This window comes from Glycine max, chromosome 6 (genome assembly GCF_000004515.6).
Source record: "Glycine max cultivar Williams 82 chromosome 6, Glycine_max_v4.0, whole genome shotgun sequence".
In the NCBI taxonomy this organism is placed as follows: Eukaryota; Viridiplantae; Streptophyta; class Magnoliopsida; order Fabales; family Fabaceae; genus Glycine; species Glycine max.
The window spans coordinates 5,062,979-5,083,775 of NC_038242.2; the positions used below are offsets into that span (position 1 = coordinate 5,062,979).

Here is a 20,797-nt window from a genome sequence, read left to right on the forward strand (position 1 = left end):
ACTCATTATCTTCATAATAAAGATTAGCATATCCTAACATGGGAACCTTTTAGTTTTTTTAAAAAAATATATTTAACACATATTGAAAACTCGAATTTAAGATTTTTAATCAAATAATAATTTTACATCAATTTATTCGATGATAAATAAGCATATGATACAATAAATTTAACTTTATATAATTATTTTGGAGCGAAAAAAATTAATGCAAAATTGGACTTATTAAAAAGCGTGTCCTTTTTATATTTATTATCCACATTATTGATTATTGAGAATTATTTAGTTTTTCTTTTCTTTTCAAGTTTGGATGTCCCTCACTTTTTTAATTGGGTAATGTAACTTTATTTGTTAACTACTTGACACTCAATACTTAATGAAAATGATGGATGACACTCTACTATACATCCACGTCAACACATTTATATTAACATTTTGCTACACATCAACATTCCATTAAATATTGAATGTAAAATTATTAGTTTAACCAAAATAGCACACTTAAAAGATAGTGAGAGATCAAATTTGAAAAGAAAAAAAAAAAGAGGAATAAATTTGTGAAATGACAATATAATATAGGATTCAAAATTAGAATAATTATTTTGAGTAAAAGTGCTTCTAGGAACGTTTTTCAATGAAAATGTTTTTAGTTTTTTTAAAATTTTATTCCTTTAAATCTATTCTTTCATCTTTATTCCTGAATATTTTTTAGAAGAATTTATCAATCAGTAGTTAAAAATAATCTTATATTACAATATATTTTTTATTGTAAATCTAAAACATTAGTTATATGTTAAAAATACTTATTTATTACAAATTTCAATTATAATATATTTTTAAATTAAAAATATTTATTTATTATAAATTTTAAGTATATACAATAAGTATTTAACATGTGCATTACACAAGCTAAAATACTAACTTATAATAAATAACCTTAAATATATGGATTAAATTTTGACTTTTCAATGAAATTTAAATCATAATACAATATTTTTTTACTTAAAAATAATTGAAATTTAATTTAGAAATAGAGGTAAAAAGGGTATATTGAAAGAGATCAGTGATTAAAAGAATCAAATATACAACTAAAGATAAGATTAGAGTGATTTAAGATAGTTGAGAGAAAATATTTCAAGTTAATTACAGTATAGAAGGTGTTAAATGTATCTCAAAAAAGAGAAAAGAAAATATTAAAAATGTATAATTGGAAGACAGTAAAGAATAATTAACAAAAAAGGAGGACAGAATTGTGGTGGCGGTGGTTTGTGCAAGTGCGTGTGTTTTACTTTCTTTAAATTAAGAAAGTAGGAATGTATTAATCGTAAATCTACTCTTATATCGTAAATTTGAGTCATCATTTTGAATTAAAGTGTTTTTCAAAATTACAATTCAAAGAGTGTCGTTAAGATTTTATTTTTTCCTATGGAAGTTTTATAGGAGTTATAATCACTCATTAAGTTACATATCTTATCCTAATCTGATTTCTTAACCGATTATCTATTTCTTTTATTTTTTGAGAAGATAACGATAATATGTATATACTAGATGTCCCCAACAAACCTGCACAAAATTAAAGAGGAGAAAAAGTTCTCTGGCTGGTATTGGCGGGAAAAGAAGTTATAACCTTTTTTGTTAACTAGCTCACAAGGTCAAAAGAGTCATTTCGTTCAGAACGCATAGCATAGGGTCAAATTCGTAGCTGCATCCCGCGTGCGTTCACTCTCTAGTCTCTACTTGCACAACAAAGTTTGAAATTCATCATCTATCTATTTCACTCCATTCTCTCCCTCTCTCACCAATCTCATTCATACGCAGAATATCAAATCAAATACGTGCAAAAGAAGAAAATGTATAAGATTTGTCGTCGCCGTTTGTTTCTATTCCAATTTGTGTTGCTCTTTCTGTGGTTGATCCTCATTGAATGGCTACACCCATGGCAGTTCATCAGATTCACCGAATCGAATCCGGAATATTCCGTTTCTCTTCATCAACTTCGAAGACACCTTTTCGGCCAGAATCAACTTCGTGCTGATGGAGACGCCGCCGCCGCCGCTCACTCAAATAATACCACCGTAACCGTAAACTCCGATCATATCTCTCTCTTTCACATATACAGTATTATGCCTTCTAGTTTATGTTTATCTACTCTCATTATATAAAAAAACTGCAACGTATGCTAGGTTTTGAACTTCTTTATTTCAACGAAGGATCGGTGTTAGTTTAAATTGATTTGTTTCTGCATTTCATTATTCACGCGTGTTTACTGTGAGAATATGTTACGTATATTAATGATTATCCATAGGATCGGTGTTAGCTAGTTTAAATATGATGTATTGTTGTTGTTAACAGAGGGATGTGGTAAGAGTGAATATCAGAGAAGAAAAGCGAGAAGAAGGACTCGCACGAGCAAGAGCTGCGATGCGCATAGCGGCATTAACTGGAACAAATCTCACAACACACGATAACGACGACATTCTCGCTGGAACTGTTTATCGTAACCCTCGCTTATTTCACCAGTACCATCCTCTCCCACCTTCTTTCTAATTCTCAGCATACTATGCATAACATAGCTTGAATAAAAATAATAATAGAGAGTGCATGATAGGTTATTCACAGTTTTTACTAATAAAGAAAAATTATGATATGATATTATCAAACAATTTATACGTACACAATTTTAATTTCATAGGTAGTCAAATTTTATTAAATTTTCATGTAAATTGAAAATTTCAGCTACATATCTGTATGGAAATTGACTGAAATCATGAATGTGTGATTTTGATGAATTATACACTAATTTCTTGCTTGTATGGCACAGTTAATAATGTTAAAAAAAACTTCTATGTATTTTTCTTTTATCAGAAACCTTCAATATGTATGTCACACCTTTACATGTTATTAATTTATGATCCATAAATTCTCGTCCTTGCAACAGACGATAACTAGAGCAAGGGGGTTCCATGCATGCCAACTGCCAAGTGCATGCGCTAGCATACATTTGCTTTCAAAATTCCATATATAATCATTATAATTACATTGATAAAAATTGCTGCGAAAAAGACCCTTAGCTGTGTACTTGTCACCATTAACATTGTGCGACAGGCTTGTGGTCACCACCACCAAATTCCATGATTCCTGTGTCACTGAATAACGTGGCTATATTTGTACATCCAGGGATAGTCTTGGAATTATAATAAGTACGAAGCTTATGCATGCTGGCATGTCTTACTTATCTGGTTACTTATTTCTTTCTTCTCTTCATCTCAGTACTCTAGTATATAATTTATAGTAAAATTTGATTTATAAATAACGTTTACTCTTGACAAATCATTATTACTTTTGTATTAGAAGCCATGTGATGTCAGTGTCACTATTCGATTTGAAAAAAAAAAGCATAAATAATAAACACCCGAATCTTTTTATAAGAATAAATATATTTTCTACACTTATATTTTAACCATTCATCATATAATTTTCACGGTAAAAAAAGTGTTTCTATTAATGGTGATAAATTGAGTGTATAGAAGTGATGCAGAAGAAAGTAGTGTGAAAAATCATGGTTCTTTCATAATTTGCCGCCTCAATGTCTCAGTGGCAGACTCTCAATACTTGAAGTCCGGACATATAGGACCAGTTATTGCACCATTTCTGCGAGAAAATCTCAGTTTTCTTGAAAAAAGGGAATACAACGGTTAATTAACTTCTAACGGTTATTCTTATTAATTAATTACAGGAGCTACTTGGAGATGGAGAAGTTATTCAAGGTATACGTATACCCTGATGGGGACCTACCAATTGTTCACGATGCCCCCTGCAAGGACATATACTCGATTGAAGGGAGGTTCCTCCACGAGATGGAACATGGGGTTGGGAGGTTTAGGACTAACGACCCCACTGCAGCTCACGTTTACTTTCTTCCATTCAGCGTGACATGGATGGTCAAGTACTTCTATAGTACACCACACTCTTACGACGTCACTCCTTTAAAGAATTTTGTTTCTGACTACGTGAGAGTGATATCTACGAAGTATCCCTTCTGGAATAAAACTCATGGTGCTGATCACTTCATGGTTGCTTGTCATGATTGGGTTTGTTCTGTTCCATTTTCTATTTCTATATATGACACATCTTTTGCTCCCTTATTGCAGTTATTTACACTTACATTAATTCTCCATGTTAAAATACTCAGTTACAATTGAACCAAAACATGCATTAATTTGGTGTGCTTAATTTCTGCTTTCAGCCCTTCGGAGTAATTAAAATGATTTCCTAATGAATTTGAGTAACAAGCCATTTTTTTTTTCTTTTATTTGCGCAGGGTCCTTATGCATCAGAGGGAAACCCTTTCCTCTACAACACCTCCATCCGGGTCTTGTGCAATGCCAACACTTCTGAAGGCTTCAACCCTCAAAAGGATGTACCTCTGCCGGAAATCCACCTCTATGGAGGTGAAGTATCCCCTAAACTCCTTTCACCTCCACCGGGCAACGCCACGCGCCGCTATCTCGCCTTCTTTGCCGGTGGCATGCACGGCCCAATTCGCCCTATCCTGCTCCACCACTGGAATAACCGAGACATTAATGACGACATGCGTGTGTACGAGTATCTCCCCAAAGACCTAGACTATTATTCCTTCATGCTGAACTCCAAGTTCTGCCTTTGCCCAAGTGGGTACGAAGTGGCTAGCCCGAGAATCGTGGAGTCAATTTATGCCGAATGCGTGCCCGTGATCCTATCAAAGAATTATACGCTTCCCTTCAGTGATGTACTGCGATGGGAGTCATTTTCAGTGCAGGTGGATGTTTCAGATATTCCAAGGCTGAAAGAGGTGCTTAGTGCAATTCCAGAGAGCGAGTACCAGAAACTCAAGCATGGAGTAAGGGCTGTGAGGAGACATTTTACTCTGAATCAACCGGCTAAGAGACTTGATGTCTTTCACATGATCTTGCATTCCATATGGCTCAGAAGATTAGATATAGATCTTAGATAATTTGTCTTTAAGCATAGTTTCTTTTGTTTTTTAGTAATAGGTTTTTTTCTGTTCACAATTTGTCTTTAAACATTGTTTAATTTTTTTTTATCCATAAAAATTAAAAATAAATATAAAGAACTATATAGATTTTTTTTTGGTGCCATAAAAAAATATTTTGTTTAGGAATATTAGTTAAACTTAAAGTAATAAAAAAAATAACAATCAAAGAGCTATTCTTTCTCACTTTAGGTTATTGTTAGATACAAAATCTATAAGGTTAGATTTATTAGAAAACAAATTAATCATCTCGTTCATACTTTCGTAGCTAGAGAGGCCAGTATATTATATATGCTAGCCACCACTCTTTTGAGTTTTGATCACCGTCCAACCAGTATTGCTGACTTTATTATGATTGTTATGCAATAAATTCATTTTACTAAAAAAATAAAAATCGATTAATTAATATATAAAATAAATAAATATATTATTAGTTATTATAATTCATAAAATCATTTTAAAGTAACAAAATTAAAACATTAAAATCATCTTATAAAAAAATCAACATAGTTTTAATGTTATTTAGTAATGAATAATACATTTATATATTATATTATGCTAAATTGTAAACTGTTGCTGCTAGATTTATAAATTATACGTGAAATAAGATAAACTTTAATTTTAACTAAATTAAAGTTAAAATCAGATAACGATAAAATATGTTTAAATTTAAATAATTTTAACTAAATTACATTTTATTTATGCAGTTACTTTTCTTATACATTATAAATTAACGTAGAGAGAAAGAGAGAGAGCTTTTTTTCTATATATCTTGTCAATTTTAATCCACCTCTTCCATAGAATAAAAAATACACTAGTAATAAAATAATATAAGCCCATAGCCTCCATGACTATGGAAGAGACTTTCAGAGGAACCAAAGAGTTCGAACAGCAAGTATATATTTGAGAAAGTTCAGTTGGAACACTTAATCAGTTGGGGTTTTTGATTTACAATGCCAACTTTAAGCAAGTACGTGTCTGACATGGCCGGTCACATGCAAGTATTTGAAGCCAAAGGTTCACGAGGCTGAGCCCAAGATGAAGGGAGATATGGAAGCGAAGCTGAGAGAGTTTGAGAAGATTTATACTCTCACAACCACGGAGAAGCGTAAAACCGACCTCCTCAGCAAAGCAAGCCTTGAGTATGAAACCAATGTTATTTTATTTCTTCTTCTTAATTATTATATCATACTGTATTCATTAGTTAAACTTAGACTAATTATCTGCAAGAATCAAATATTAGTTAGTAATGAAGAAGATGATAACAACTAAGAAATTCTATGGTATCCTTGGAAATTTTAAAGGTTTTGATGCTTTGAGAAATTATTTCCCTTTCTCTCTCTTTTGGTTGTGTAAATAAACTCGTTCAATTATTGACTCAATACCAAAGCTCCTAGATTTCTTTTTTGTTGTTGAGAATATTTCTGAATTGTTCATGCTTCAGAATATGAGGTTGAAGTATGTTTTGCAAGTAAAATATTTCTTAAAACACTGGTAAAAGGTACTTATCAAATGGGTTATATATATTGGATGGAACATTTTCAATATTTAATTTCAATTAAATATTAGATATACCTAAATATCAAACACCTTGTTAATACTTTTAATTTAATTTCTTTTCTATTTCTCTCTGTATATCACATCATATTATATATATATATATATATTCTTTCAACTCTATCTATCTATCTCTCTAGGTGTCTTTTGGCATTGTGTGTCCATAGGAATTACTTGAAGGCACTTCTTGATGCAATGGGAGGAAACTACGCCAATGTATAGGAATTTTTGATGATATGTAGAGGACTTCCCATTGCTAACACTAATCTGGACGCACGGCTTCAATCTCAGATAGCCAATCAGCTTCGATTTCAGCAGACTGCATATATATAGCAACAACACTAATCCGAGCCAATGATTGGAATTGGAAGCAAAGGATGGCAGTGGTATGAAGGCAGTTGCTGCTACACCATAACCTACTCAGATTAATTGCAACGCAGCAAACCAACAAAAGTTGAGTATGACAATAAAATTGATAGTGAGGGACAGCTATGGCCATAAATTTGACCCAATCCTTCAAAATTCTTTCATGTTAATTAAAATGATCAGAAGGGAAAACTATTTTATACGACCCCAACCCTTCAGTATTTAAATATTTTGTATGGAAGAGGGGAAGTTGAGTTAGAGGATATGATTACTTCATATGGGTTTATTCAGAGAATCTGAAACATTTGTGATATTATACAGTATTTAAATATTTTGTTTGGAAGGGGAAGCGGAGTTAGAGAAACACTAATCCGAAATTCAAACATTTCTTTTGAGAAAAATATCTATAGTTCAGCCCCCAATTGTGTCAGGGTTGTTGTTGCAGTGGTGGCATCAAGATGGTGGTGGGTGGAAGAAGAGAAAGAAGACAAGGGAGCAAAGGATGATACGTGAGAATGTGAGACAAAGAACGGAGAGAGAAACTGACTTTTATATTAAAAAAATAATTTAATTAAATTACTATTTTGTCCTTAAAATAAAAGTCTTAAAACTTTTGGTAATGGTTGCTAATCCACTCCGACTAAAACAAGAGTAAATATTAGCAAACTCCATATTTATAATTTGACTAAAAAATGCACATTTAACTAAACTATTCTTTATAATAATTATAATATACTATGAACCCATTAACAAAATATTTAAACGCGGACGGAACATCCAGTAATAAGTTAGGCTTCACTAGCTAGCAGAATCGGGCCGGTATGAAGATAAATAGATCCTGATATTTGTACGCCAATTTTATGGAATGAAATTTATCTTTTTATTGTTCATAGAAATCGTTTCAATTCCTGCAAAGATGTTCACTATGTATAGCATGCAAAAAAAAACAATTTATGTAAAGAAAAGAGTAAAAAAAATTGATACAAGAATTGAGGGCGGGAAATTCCAACAAATCCCCGTGCAAAATATAATCGAATAAATATATATAGACCTTGAAACTGCAACTATGAAAGAAAAAAAATATATATATACATACCTAAAACGAATAACCAGCAACATTAACGTAATCAGAGGAAAAAGGATTTTCTTTGTTGATTACGTATTAAAACTGTCAGTCAAGATTTCTTACAGCGCTTCACTTCTGGCCCAGGATAAAATAGATTCAACCACATGGCCAAACTATGTAATAACAGTAAGCTATCACTATGGAAACTTAAAAAAAAAAAAAAAAAAAAAAAAAAGCCTGTAAGTAATTTTTTTTTCCCCTCAAAAAGACGTAGGCGCAAATGAGTACGGCATTTGCAACTGATAGTTCCACTGGATTATCATTGTAAGGCAAAACTTCACCCAAACCTCTTCTAATATTCGGTAATCCTTTACCCAACATTCAGCTCCAACAGTTCTATCAGCCAAAATGCCAAAGAAATAACTCGAAAAAGAATTAACACCCTATGACCCGAGAGAGAATTCAAGAGTGATTAAACCAGGGTCCAACTCCACCACCACCATTCACATGGCCGTTGCTGTGGATCCCTACCCCATTTGGGATGATTGAGGGAGGCAGTCCCACGGCCATTGGGGGCGATGCAGTTGGATATAATCCATGGCTGTGAGGGAGAGCATGAGGACTCACAAGAGGGCTCCCAGCAGGACTCCCTTTACGCTGTTGAAGGGCATGGATCTGCCTAAGCCCATCTTCATGAATTCGTGATAGTGTTTCCAACTCTTTCAATGATAAAGCCTCCAGACCAGCACCATACAGAGGGGCATGCCTTGACATTTCCTCCTGGAGTGAGGCCTCAAGTGTGTGAATATATTGCTGCAAAAGGAAAACACACCCATTTAACCTACTGTATTACATATCACACAACTAGTTCAAAACAGGAAGAGTTCCACCGCCAAAATAGGTTTAACCTCATCATATAAGTTGAAAACGTAAGCATATAAGGTGATAAAACATAACAAATTATAAAAATAGTAAATCAGAAAAGTACAATCTCTATGTCAAGACAAACCTGGCAAGCTTGCAACTTTGATTCCATGCCATCAATATATGCTTCACACCTAGCAACCTGCTCTTCCTTCTCCCGCTTTTCCCCTTCAGTTTGCCCAACTGTTTGAGTCAATCTACGGACTTCATCTTCGAGTGATTGCCGGATTTCTTCCCGGGTCACATTCTCTGTTGCAAATCTTTTCAGTTCTTCATCAAATCTCTTGCGTGCAGCTTCAGCATTCTTCAATCTTTCAGCAAGAGCATTTTTCTCCTTGACTACTTTCTGTATGTAACAAGATTGACATTAATCTTCAATTAGATCCCATTGTACACAAAATGGTAAACTATGGGTCATTTAATTTGAAAAAACTTTCTGTTCTCATATTCTATTTTTACTTTTAATTCAAAAACTGTCACTCTTTTGACTTTCCTTCCTATTTTCAAAAGTTTGTACAAGAAACATCGAAAACAGAAAATGGAAACAAACAAATAAAAGTTTTCACTCAAACAAAAAACATTTCACCAGCCCCAAAATGAAGACAAGGTGATATTTTTTAAATCAAAAGTGAAAAATAATTTTTTTAAAACAATTTCAAACCAAACAGCCCTACTTATCAATTTAGAACCAAAATGAAGGACAGTCTCCTTTCACTGGCCTTCCCTTTTCAAGACTGCCACATCAGAAAATAGATAAATATCTTTTCTACAGATTATATAACTATTTCAAACACCTGTTTGATGCTTCAGATCCACCAATGAGATTGTTGACGAGAATGGATGAGAATCGACACGCAAGTAAAAGAGAATATAAATAATTTATCATGTTATTTTCTTTCGAGTAATTTGATAAATGAAATAAAGGAAGGCTCGAGAAGAGAACTGTATAGCTCATAAGCTAAAATTCAAGTCAAGGACCAACTCTTTTGAAAAACTTAAGCTGTTAACTGGCAAATTGCATCCTCTGCAGCAGGCCAAAAATAGAGAGGCCAGGAGAGAGAATAGCGAAGTGTGGGGTTGAAGTTAGAGAGAGCGAGAGGAAGGGGGAGAAAGATAGAGACGATGGAGTGAGCTGGAGAGTATCCGGACCCGTTAATTGGAAGCCTGGGAATGACTTATACCACTAACGTGCCCCTGCACACAAAAGAACTTTGGCCTTGAAGGTTGGACAAAGCATAAACCCACTCAAACTTTGTACTGAAACTAATATTGAATTAGAAGAATGGCGATAGGTAGGATCGAACTCCTTCCAAACAGAAGAGCATCCCATCAGCTGAAAAACTAGGTAGAACAAAGAGCTGAAAACTATCTTTCAGGAATTGGCAAAAACAATGCATGAATATTACATTCACCCATATCAGAGGTTAAGTGAAGGATGGAGAAAGGGGGAAGATAGAACACATGCATATATGCCAAGTCTGAGTAAAAATTAGCGGTGGTATTTCCTTCAAGACATAGGCTCGTAAAAAAATGTAAGAATAATCATCGTAAGCATAAAAACATATACTGCACAGCACTTAGCATTGGCATAACTGAATGCCTTTTATTTTCAATTATGTAGAAATTCAAACTTTTTTTTAAAAATAATACCTTTAATTCATCACGTTTCCTGGACTTCAATTGAGAAAGTTGTGTCTCTGCATCATGTAAACGGTCATGAAGAGCTTTCTTCTCTGCTGAGAGCTTTGCAATTTCATCATCCCGTTCTGAACGGATCCATTCAAGCTGACTCTCAACTTCTTGAATTTGTTCTGCTAGTTCCTTCTTTTCCCGAGAAAACCGATCCATCTCAGCCCTCATTTCAGACTGTTGAATAATGAAGTGTGTTAGACCTAAATTCTCCATTAGCAATTAAGATGAGGTAACCACAGTATTTTATCAACTAAGACATGAAATACCTTCAATCGATTGCTTGTGGCCTCAGATTCAGTCAGCTTTTGCGATATCATAGATTTTTCCTTAGCCATATTAGAAATCTCAGTTTTGCTTTCTTCACGAACGCGCATAATTTCATCTTCACTAGCACATAACTGGTGCCATAGAGCAGCCCGATCAACATTAGCAAGTTCAGCAACTTCACGCATCATACTCAAAACAGGCCTGATAAACTCCTGCTCCTCACAGACCAAAGTAACCAAGATATCCAAATCAAAATCGACTTCGCGACCATTGTCAGTATTGCTGGTGGCACAGTCAACAAGCCTCTTCAGCATCCTCCCCCGATAAGATTCATTGGCAAACCATCTAAACATTATCATGTAGAGAAGTTTCACAAATTCTTTCACGCAGGGATCTCTAGAGAGTGCCAAATTTTCAGCAAGACCAAGAACAGAAGTGTAATCATCCCTTTGAACTCCCAGTTGCTCGCAGGCATCTCCCTCTGTAGCATCATCTGAATGTTGGCAATTTTCAGAAACATAGCTGCCATTATTGTTCAATCTTTGGGAAAGACGGCTTTGCAATACCAGGGCTACAGACTGAGCACTTATTACACCTCGAGCTACAGCTCTCTCAAATGTTTGAGAAGCTTCAGCAACAAGGCAAGGAATAGATAACATTTCGAACAGGATATAAATATCTGAAAAATGACGACTAGCATGATAAGCCTGCTCATCAATCACATGCAGTCCACTGGGAGCAGTGTCATGTTCACCAAATAAGAAAATCCCACATGGCAGAGCTGAGCAACTGTCACCATAGTCATCGTCACAATCAATGTCCCTAAGTATGGTTTCAGCAACATCCCCCCAACTATTTATAGTCTTACTCAAAAAGTCAAGGACGCAAGGTGACACCTCAAGACCTAGATTTTTCAGCCTGACACGAACAGATCTAACCTGCATAAAGGGGGGGGGGGAAGTATGTTACAAAGGCTTCATAAAACATTTGAGAAAGATGACATAAGTATGAGTTTAGTTTCAATGCATTGTCTGCTTACAACTTTTTTACACTATCATCCAATTTTGGGTTGACACCTTTAATGATTTTGACTATACTAACAATTACATGAGATGTAAAACTCATTAAATGATGTAGCAAAACATAATTGGATGCAAGTGTAGAACACTTTTGCATTGACAGTGCATCAAAATGAATTCTGAGTAAATAATGTAACATGGTGCAATTCCCAACTATCTATCAAGCTTACTGCTTCAGGGAGGTGTTGACATTGAGATGCCGCTTTGAATATAAAATCTATTGTTGCAGTTAGGGGTTCGTCATTTGAGTCTGTCAAAAGCTCAAATGACTGAAACAGAATGCGTTCCCACACTTCACTACCACACTCCAATTGACTAAGAGCTCCGTAAACCTGAGAAATAAAATTTCATCAATAGGAGAAGAAATGCAAACTATATTCAACATCATATCGGTAATGTTGGAAATGCAGAAAAAGTATGTCTAAATTAAGATTGTGTTCCAGGCTGAATGTTAAATGCATGAGATAAAACAATACAAATAAGGCATTTAGGGGAAAAAATATATTAGTCTCACAGGTATTCGTAAAGCAGGTTCTGCATCTGGCTTCTGAAGTCGCTCAAGAAGTGCATAGGCAGCCAATGGGTGTTCTGACTGCTCAACCAATTTGGGCACCAGAGCAACTAGGTCTGCTTGTAAATGCTTAGGAGCCTTGTCCAATACAAGAGAAATTTTTTGTGCAGACTGAGGTCGCCGTCTTGGTTCTGGACAGCCTTGTGGAACAGCCCCGTCCAAAGCTCTTAGTGAGTTTACAATCAAACCTAAGAGCTCCTCAGACTGCTCGGGCCACTTGGTCTGAAGTTTCAAATTCACACAATCAAAACTATAGATATGTGTAACAATAAAAAAATCACCTCTTATGAATATAAATTTGTACCTTTGAACGAAGGGATGCATTTTCTGAAGCAGTGGCAGATGTCTCTGGTGGACAAATGGGCTGTCCAGGAAGCGCTTTCTCCTGAAGACCATTGCCTTTTAAATCAGAGCTCTGCACAGCAGATGCATTACTGCTTTCTTGAACAACAGAATCCAACCTCTCACAAACGGGAACTCGTGCAGACTCCATTGCTCCATTTTCTCTTTCACACTCAAAGGGACTTGCAGCTCCACTTCCATTTGGAGAAGGTTTAGAGCATGCATCAACAGAATCAGCAACAGGACCCACTTCGGAAGGTTGGCAACACTCAACCATTATATCCAATAGTAAATCAATTATTGCTTGCTGCAAGACTTTAACTCCCATCAGCAAATTCATCAAACTTGGGGAAGATTCATCAGCTTTGGAGGCCTTCTTCCCATCACAACTGCCAGAGAGCTTGGTAGGTAGAAGCAGACGCTTAACTTTTGCAGGATCATCAAGATAAACTCGAAGTCCAGTCAGAAACCCCGCAATCGCACCAGCATCCATTAGAAGTTTCTCCCTTAAAGTAACCTGTGGCTGTGAAGGATTATCTCCATATGTTAAATGGAATCCAGCTCTGAAAAGAAGATTTCTGAAAATGTCTTCCTCGTCTCCACTTATCCCTTCACTGTCTTCAGAGTCAATGAGCTCATCAGGATCAGTAGTCAATGCATCCTGATCATCCTCTGATGCTAAAACCTGTATATTAAAGACAAAATTAGAAGAGGCATGTGCAGCCATACGACAAAAGCAGTCAAAATTTAATACAACCAGTAGGCATTATAAAATTCATAACAAAATCCCCTGACTTCACAACATGTGATAAGCTGAGGGGTAAAACATATAATCATTTTATTTTGTTTCATAGAAGACATAATAATAATTATATCATGTGGCTCAGGTATGGGATAGAAATCTGCTTACAAGTTTTATTGTACATTAAGAAGTTCAAGGGATGCAAAATTATGAACTGAAGCATTAATCAACTTCTGTAACTCGTGACTTATCAGCTTGTTCCATGCATCTTATCAGCTAATAATGAGCAAAAGTTCCAAGGAAGAGGCCATATTTCCTAACTGGATTGTTCCAATCTTAGCATACAGAATGAGTCAGATGATGCAAAACCAGATATTATATGTTAAATTAGTGACATGTGTGTGCCAAGGTCAAATCAATAGGTATGCATAGACAGGATTTACAGGTAGTCTTGTATCTAAAATCCAGAACAGGTCACCCTATAGATGGTAAAAGGAAAATAGAAAAAATCAAAAAATGGGGCAAGAGAGAGAATATTTGGCATCTATCAAGTAATAGTTGTACGTACAAGATAACACAGAGACAAGCAATCCCATAAGGACTTACCTCTAAATCTGAAAACTCAAACCAAGGGCAGCAATCCAGTATTTCACATACAAAAACAACAGTGTCACGTACAAGAAATCCTGCATCCGATTCCAACATATCAGACACCTTCATGAATTGCAAAACTGAATTATTCCATGTCTTAGTGCAGATAGAAGATTCTTTCCACACTGTCTTGGCTGGGTTCTTTTGATTCACAACTGCCATTCTGTATCTGACCCAGAAATTTTTATCCGGGTCACTACCAACAGCCTGGTCACTCTCTAAATAAATACATATGGTGTCAAACGACTCGTATACACCTGGGTCATGGGAACATAAGCTTTCAATCAAAGAATAAAAAAAGTAAATGTTCACAACTACTACTGCCTGTGAATAAAAAATACAGGAGATCAAATTTGTGTGATAGAACACCTACCAATCCGAAGTTCACATCCACCAGCCTGAAAGAATTTACTGAAAATTTTTCGAGTCTCCATTATTTCCTTAAAAGAAAGGAAATTCTCCACTTTCCATGAAAATGAACTTCTTTTCCCATTACCATCAACCTGGGAGCCACTGCTGCTTAACTCGGAATCGTTCTCAGTAATATCCTGCATTGTTGATGTCTCTTTCAATATAAGAACTTCAGCAGAGAATATGACAGTGTCCTGGACAAGAAAACCTGAATCTTGATCAAAGAGACTGGTAAGTGTCACAAATTCACGCCAACCCCAATCCTTCGCAGCTTTAGAGTAGCGGTTCTGAGATTCCTTGGTGACAGATTTATCCTCCATCCTTTGGTTCACAACTGACAAACGATGACTTACAAAACAACTCCAATCACTGGAAGTATTTCTTGAATCTGTAACTTCAAGAAACACTGAAAGGTGGCATGGTGGCTGAGACTGCCCTGATAGCACCAAAATCATATAAAATTCATCAGACTCCATCTTTTATCACAACAAAAACATACTCTCAGTGTATTAAAAATAATCTGAGTGTAAGGCACAGACTACTACATTCACACATCAAGGCCCAAGATCTAGATTATCATTTATACTCATGGTGGTATCATCAGTAGATATGCAACAACACGGATGAAATATCAAATTCAATGAAATTTTCAAAAATAGAGAAAGGCCTGTAAAACACAGCAAGCATGCTCCTTCAATTCCATCAATATAGGCAAGAACCGCACCAAAATACATTCAAAAACACCACATCTTAATGAAGTCATAACTCACTGACAACACAGCAAATATCTGACAGCTAACGATAAGCCTAAGCAAGTGGTGCACAGAAAACGATAAAAGATTTGCCGGGAAAGAACATTGCACACCTCTAGGGTAAACAATAAGTCGACAATCCCTATTGCCAATCTGAAACCTCCTGCTCTTGATGCACAAGCCCGTGATTTTCCTCTTCTTCAGCAAATCCTTCAACCTAGTAAAATTCTCAATCCTCCAAGTGAACTTTCCAATATGCCCATCAGACTTCCTAGCACCACTCGCACTCCTCCCGGCAATCACAGCCCCATTCTTGGAGAAGCTGCTAAACTCCTTGATCACATGAAACGAGGTGCTAAAAACCGCAGTGTCATCGACCAAGAACCCTGAATCCGCGCCGATAAAATCCGACATCTTCATATAATCATTCCACCCCAGGCTGGTATTGTCACCACTCTTGTTATCCGCGGCAAACCTCCCATACGAGTCCCTGTGCATGTGATTGGAACCAGGCTTCTGGTTCAACACAGACATCCTAAATAAACACCAGCAACTTCTATCAGACAACACCACAGTCTTATCCGTATCCTTGCTCTCCAAACACATGGACAAATACTCAACCCCATTAACGGAGCTCTGGTACACACTAATCCTCAAATTACACTCCCCCGCAGGGAAAACGGGGCTCATTATCTTCTGCGTCTTGATCATCTCCTTGAACAGACTGAAATTATGCACTTTCCAAGTGAACTTCCCACTGGAAACATCAGAGACGGGACCCGCAACAACAGAGGAAGTCATGGCATTGGAAGAGGAGGAAGACGAGGACTGCACCTCATTGTTGTCGCGCGTGAAATTGACGGACTCGTTGAGGATGAGTATATCGGCGGTGATCAGAACGGAATCGGTGTTGAAGAGGTAACCCAATTTGGGGTCGAAAACAGTGTTGGAGGGCGTGAAATCGCACCAGCCGTGTGATTTCTTCTTGCTAGAGAATCGGTGCCAGGAATCGCGGTGGATGGTTTTGGAATCGTCGGCGAGGTTGACGATTGCCAAGCGATAGCTGGCGAAACAGTCCCATTTGGAGGAAGAGGTGCCGCGGGGGTCCATGATTTGGAGGTAAATGGAGATGTAACCTGGCAGCGCCTGTGAGTCACCCTTGGGGTATATTAGCAACCGACAATCGTAACCGCCTACCTCAAAGTACTTGCTCCAAAGTGCCCTAGCCTTTATCCGAGGGAAATTGTGCACCGTCCATCGGCACAGCGCTGAGTACTCGCCTCGCCGATCCACCGCCACCGTCTCCTGCGCGCCGCCGCCTCCATCCCTCGACCCCACCGTCAGGTCCTCCGCCGCCGCCGCGGACCAAGACGACGATGTCGCCGTCTCCGTGAACGACGGCGCCGAGGATAGCGACGGTACTGCCTCCGAAGAAGCTTGCTTCATTGCTCCGCTCTCCGTTCTCGCTCCTCTTCTTCTTCTTCGTTCGTGTTAGTTGTTGTTGTCTCGCGAGTATTGAAATCTTGGAAGACGCAGAGAGAGATGTGGTGCGCGAGCGCGAGAGAGAGAGAACACACACAGGGTTGGACCATAAGGGCGCAAGGTACTACCTTGCGCCTTTTTCTTTTATTGCCTCGTTACTCTCTGGCGTACGATAGTAATCTTGCGCCTTTCTTTCTTCATTCTGTTTTTATTGGTCAGGTTCACATGCAGGCGAGAGTAGGTTTGTTTCGTAATGCTGGCTCTCTTGAAGCGTTGGATTAATGAAATTGCAGTGATAAGTGGATATCGGGTTGGGGCCTACTGTGAATGCACGCCTCTATTCCATTCCACTGCGGCCACGTCATTCTTCAGCGTTTTGTTTTGATTTTGGAGTCGTGTATACGAATAGCGTGAATCGCATCGCATTGATTTCACGATATTTACGAGCCGGGATACGCATTTTCCACCGTCTATTGTCCTTGATCGATCATGCGTTGAAATTAGGTTTGACATTTTTGCTGGGTGCGGATGCGTGTGATGTCATGTGAATCATGCCATGAGCCCTAAATTATTCTTGCGGGGCAATAGAACATACTTGTAAAAGAAAAATAAAATCTTAAACATAGCATACAAATTATTATTTTTTGCATCATACCACTGAACTCAGTCCATATAATTGGGTACCAAGTTGCCATTTTTATTTCAACTTAGACCTTTTGTTTATTTTGTGTTATTATGATCAATTAATGGTTTATCACGTTTGATAAAGCTAGGATCTTGTGTTTCAAAATTATTAAATTTGGTTAGAGTTATAATTAACCTCGATGGACATAATTTGATGGAGTACTACAAAGTACTACTTGACGATTAGCACGAAAATACATGCGAAAACCATGAATTTGGATTTTCCATCAAATTGACAAATTCTTTCTTTTTTTTAGTATATTATTTGTCCAACAAAATAAAAAATCTCGAATTTGGAAAGGATGATACGATATTTTTAAAATTAATTAGCACGGCTGCTCTAATTGATATGACTCCAGCTGAATTGTGTTAGAAAAAACAATATAAGATAAAAAATAATAATAAAAAACATTTTAGGTGTGTTTCGTAATTATTTGTTGTTAATTAGAACATCGAATAAATGAGAGAATCAAAATTTAGAATAAATGAAAAAATCAGAACAAGGAACATAGTTAAACACTCTTTAAAATTATATGAAATGTGATTTACAAAGTGGCATACAATTTAGTACTGTAGTTAATTTTAGTAAAATTAAAAATTTAATAATTAATATACATGTGCCAAATCATATACCATTACACGATTCTAGATTGATTGATCCAAGCTTATTAAGAAATACAAATAATTTATGGATCAAGAAATCCATACTGATACAAGAACAAATCCATATTATGAAATCCAAAAATATGTTATAATTTTGGATTATTTGATCAAGTATTATTATTAGATCATTCCTGATTGATTGATCCTGATTTGTATGACAACAAATTTGATCCGGATTTGTCTAATCCAAAATCATGTTATTTTCACATATCATTTAATTTTGGATTTGTTGATCTAAACCTATCCTAAAACTTAATTTTCTAAAAAACATTTATGGATAAGTCAATTCGGTTGTAATAATCTAACACAAAACGTATAAACAAGACAATTAATAACTTACTTGTGCAAGTGAACTTGAGCAATGAAAATGCTTACACAAAATGAACAAGTGAATAAAACAATGTTTCAGGCATGGATAAGTGAGGAAAAAAAGCTATGGACAAGTGAGGAAGACAAGGTTACTATGGCCATTTTGAAAATTTGAGAGGTGCAGGAAGCAAAAGCCTTCGCTTTTTATCTGTTGGTGGGTATGGGTATGTGGACTTGGGGTAGATACCACAGGAGCGTGGCGGAGGTGTCAATTTCCTTCCTGCACATGCATGCAACATTGATAAGAAATAAAACAAATTATTATTATTATTATTATTATTATATTAAAAAAAATGTCACCGTGACTTACCACAGGCCTGGAACAGTGGGATTATTTCTTATTCTTTTCTTAAAAGAATTTGAACAACAGGCCACTGGATATTGGTATACCAAAATTACATCATTAACCTATCTTCATTTTTTCCTGCTGTCCATTTTTAAGGTGTTTTGGTCTTTTCACATACTTAAATATTTTAAAAACCCAAAAATTTGGGGCACCCAAGGTTCGATACAGTGACTTAATAGTCAATTAAATAAATACTAACCACCAAGGTACAAAGTCCTATTAGTTATTAGGTGATAAACAAAAACAAATTAATAGTGAATCACAAAAATGACAAAACATAATAAATAATATTAATAAAATAAAAAAATAAATGCATTTCTTAACTACATGTTTTTCTTTAAAAATATATTTTAACAAAAGAATTCTTACCTATTTAATATTTTTTAAAAATGGAAAATTGATTTAAACTCAACAATGTCTATGTATAGAATACATGGGATTCTTGCTACGTACTTGTAGAAAAAGCATAAGACAAAAAACAAGAAAAACAAAGTTTGATAACAAGGGGCTAATATTTGTCACGAAAAAATCATTTTCCGAAGGGGCATGGGGACCCAAGAGTGTAAGGGTTACCGTCAAGGATGGTGACCTCGTTTCGTTATCCAGTGGCCACACACCTGAGTTGTTACCTGCTAACGTGTAAACTGGCGGCAACGAGGCATGTGCATGTGCTTCTGCTGTTCACATTATGATTATTTTATTGACCATTTCTCCCGTGTTTCTTACTTTTCAGATGATTTAATTTAATTGATGAAATAGTAAATAGTGATTTTTTTTATCATATTAGATCTAATTTATTAAATGGTCCCAATATTTAAAAAAAAAAATTCCACAATTCATTTCGCATAGTTTTCTTTTACATGACATGCATTGATCCATGTTTATGTTTGACTGACAACAAAAAAAATTAAGTTTGTAATGTGATATTTTTAAAAATATTATACGGCATCATATTATTAATAATATTCTAGGCGAAGTATTTAAAATAAAAAGTATGTCGTATTATCGTTATATTTGGGTTACAATGACAGTATGACACACAAAAGTCAAAATTTCAATATTGGTTAAGTAAAAAAAAAGACATCAAAACTCTCTAAAATAGTAAAATTAAGAAGCTTTAACAGCAATCACCTATTTTTTATGAATAGTTATATTTAAATATACCACTATTATAAATAACTTATTAATAACATATATTATTTGTCTTTTTTCCCTTTTTATCACATTATATTACACACCATGTCTATATTTTTCTCAATTAATATTTATTTCTCTATCGAAGTATCTACTACTTTCTCAAAAATAGCTTGCCCTGAATGCTGGTTACTTACATGCTGGCTGTTAACCGGAAATATCCCAGTGAAACTCCTTTTATTTTTCTCTGTTTGGAATTTCGTAAAATTTTCCTTCACGTTCATATCGAAGAGGTTGAAACTAATTTAAACCACTTCTAATAAAATTTGGAGTTTGTATCTTTTTAGGGGCATTAATTGAGATATAAATCTATGTTTGGAAAACTTTTTTTCATCAGCTTATTGCACCGATAATTTTGCTTTTAAAACAATGATAAATTGTCCAAGGTTGTTAAAGGGTTGCAAATTGCAATCAAGTGCCGAAAAGAAAATCCAAATAAAAAATTACTCGGTTCAAATTAAAAAAAATAATTGAGATTTTTTTATACTAACTATGAGATGTGCTCAACAATTTCGTTGCAATGCAACTCATTTTACCAATCATATAGCAAAAAAAACCCATTTTACAAAATTTTCAGAGAATTAAATCAACAAATATGGAGAAAATGTAT

At 35.5% G+C, this 20,797-nt stretch overlaps 2 protein-coding genes across 2 annotated transcripts; one reads left to right on the forward strand and one right to left on the reverse strand.

Annotated features, from left to right (window-relative positions):
- Positions 1 to 1,847: 1,847 nt before the first annotated feature.
- Positions 1,848 to 4,990, forward strand: LOC102659997 (probable glycosyltransferase At5g25310). Its single transcript, XM_006582420.3, has 4 exons — positions 1,848 to 2,078; positions 2,350 to 2,516; positions 3,734 to 4,088; positions 4,319 to 4,990. Exons 1-4 carry the CDS (start codon positions 1,848 to 1,850, stop codon positions 4,988 to 4,990), a joined length of 1,425 nt encoding a protein of 474 aa, XP_006582483.1.
- Positions 4,991 to 8,079: 3,089 nt separating this feature from the next.
- LOC100788511 (uncharacterized) lies at positions 8,080 to 17,577 on the reverse strand. The gene is made up of 10 exons (XM_003527739.5): positions 15,563 to 17,577; positions 14,660 to 15,133; positions 14,242 to 14,543; positions 12,856 to 13,578; positions 12,495 to 12,773; positions 12,151 to 12,312; positions 10,901 to 11,839; positions 10,593 to 10,808; positions 9,028 to 9,288; positions 8,080 to 8,831 (listed from the first exon to the last, which is right to left on the reverse strand). Exons 1-10 carry the CDS (start codon positions 16,893 to 16,895, stop codon positions 8,481 to 8,483), a joined length of 5,040 nt encoding a protein of 1,679 aa, XP_003527787.1. The 5' UTR covers positions 16,896 to 17,577; the 3' UTR covers positions 8,080 to 8,480.
- Between the last annotated feature and the right edge of the window lie 3,220 nt (positions 17,578 to 20,797).

Bases quoted from the DNA above. Each gene is read 5' to 3' on its own strand.
- LOC102659997 (XM_006582420.3), top strand. From the start codon at position 1,848: ATGTATAAGATTTGTCGTCGCCGTTTGTTTCTATTCCAATTTGTGTTG. The intron at 2,517-3,733 runs GTACCATCCTCT...AATTAATTACAG, and splicing joins AACCCTCGCTTATTTCACCA to GAGCTACTTGGAGATGGAGA. The intron at 4,089-4,318 runs GTTTGTTCTGTT...TTATTTGCGCAG, and splicing joins TGGTTGCTTGTCATGATTGG to GGTCCTTATGCATCAGAGGG.
- LOC100788511 (XM_003527739.5), bottom strand. From the start codon at position 16,895: ATGAAGCAAGCTTCTTCGGAGGCAGTACCGTCGCTATCCTCGGCGCCG. The intron at 14,544-14,659 runs GTAGGTGTTCTA...CCCATGACCCAG, and splicing joins TGGATGTGAACTTCGGATTG to GTGTATACGAGTCGTTTGAC. The intron at 10,809-10,900 runs GTATTTCATGTC...ATTATTCAACAG, and splicing joins CCACAAGCAATCGATTGAAG to TCTGAAATGAGGGCTGAGAT.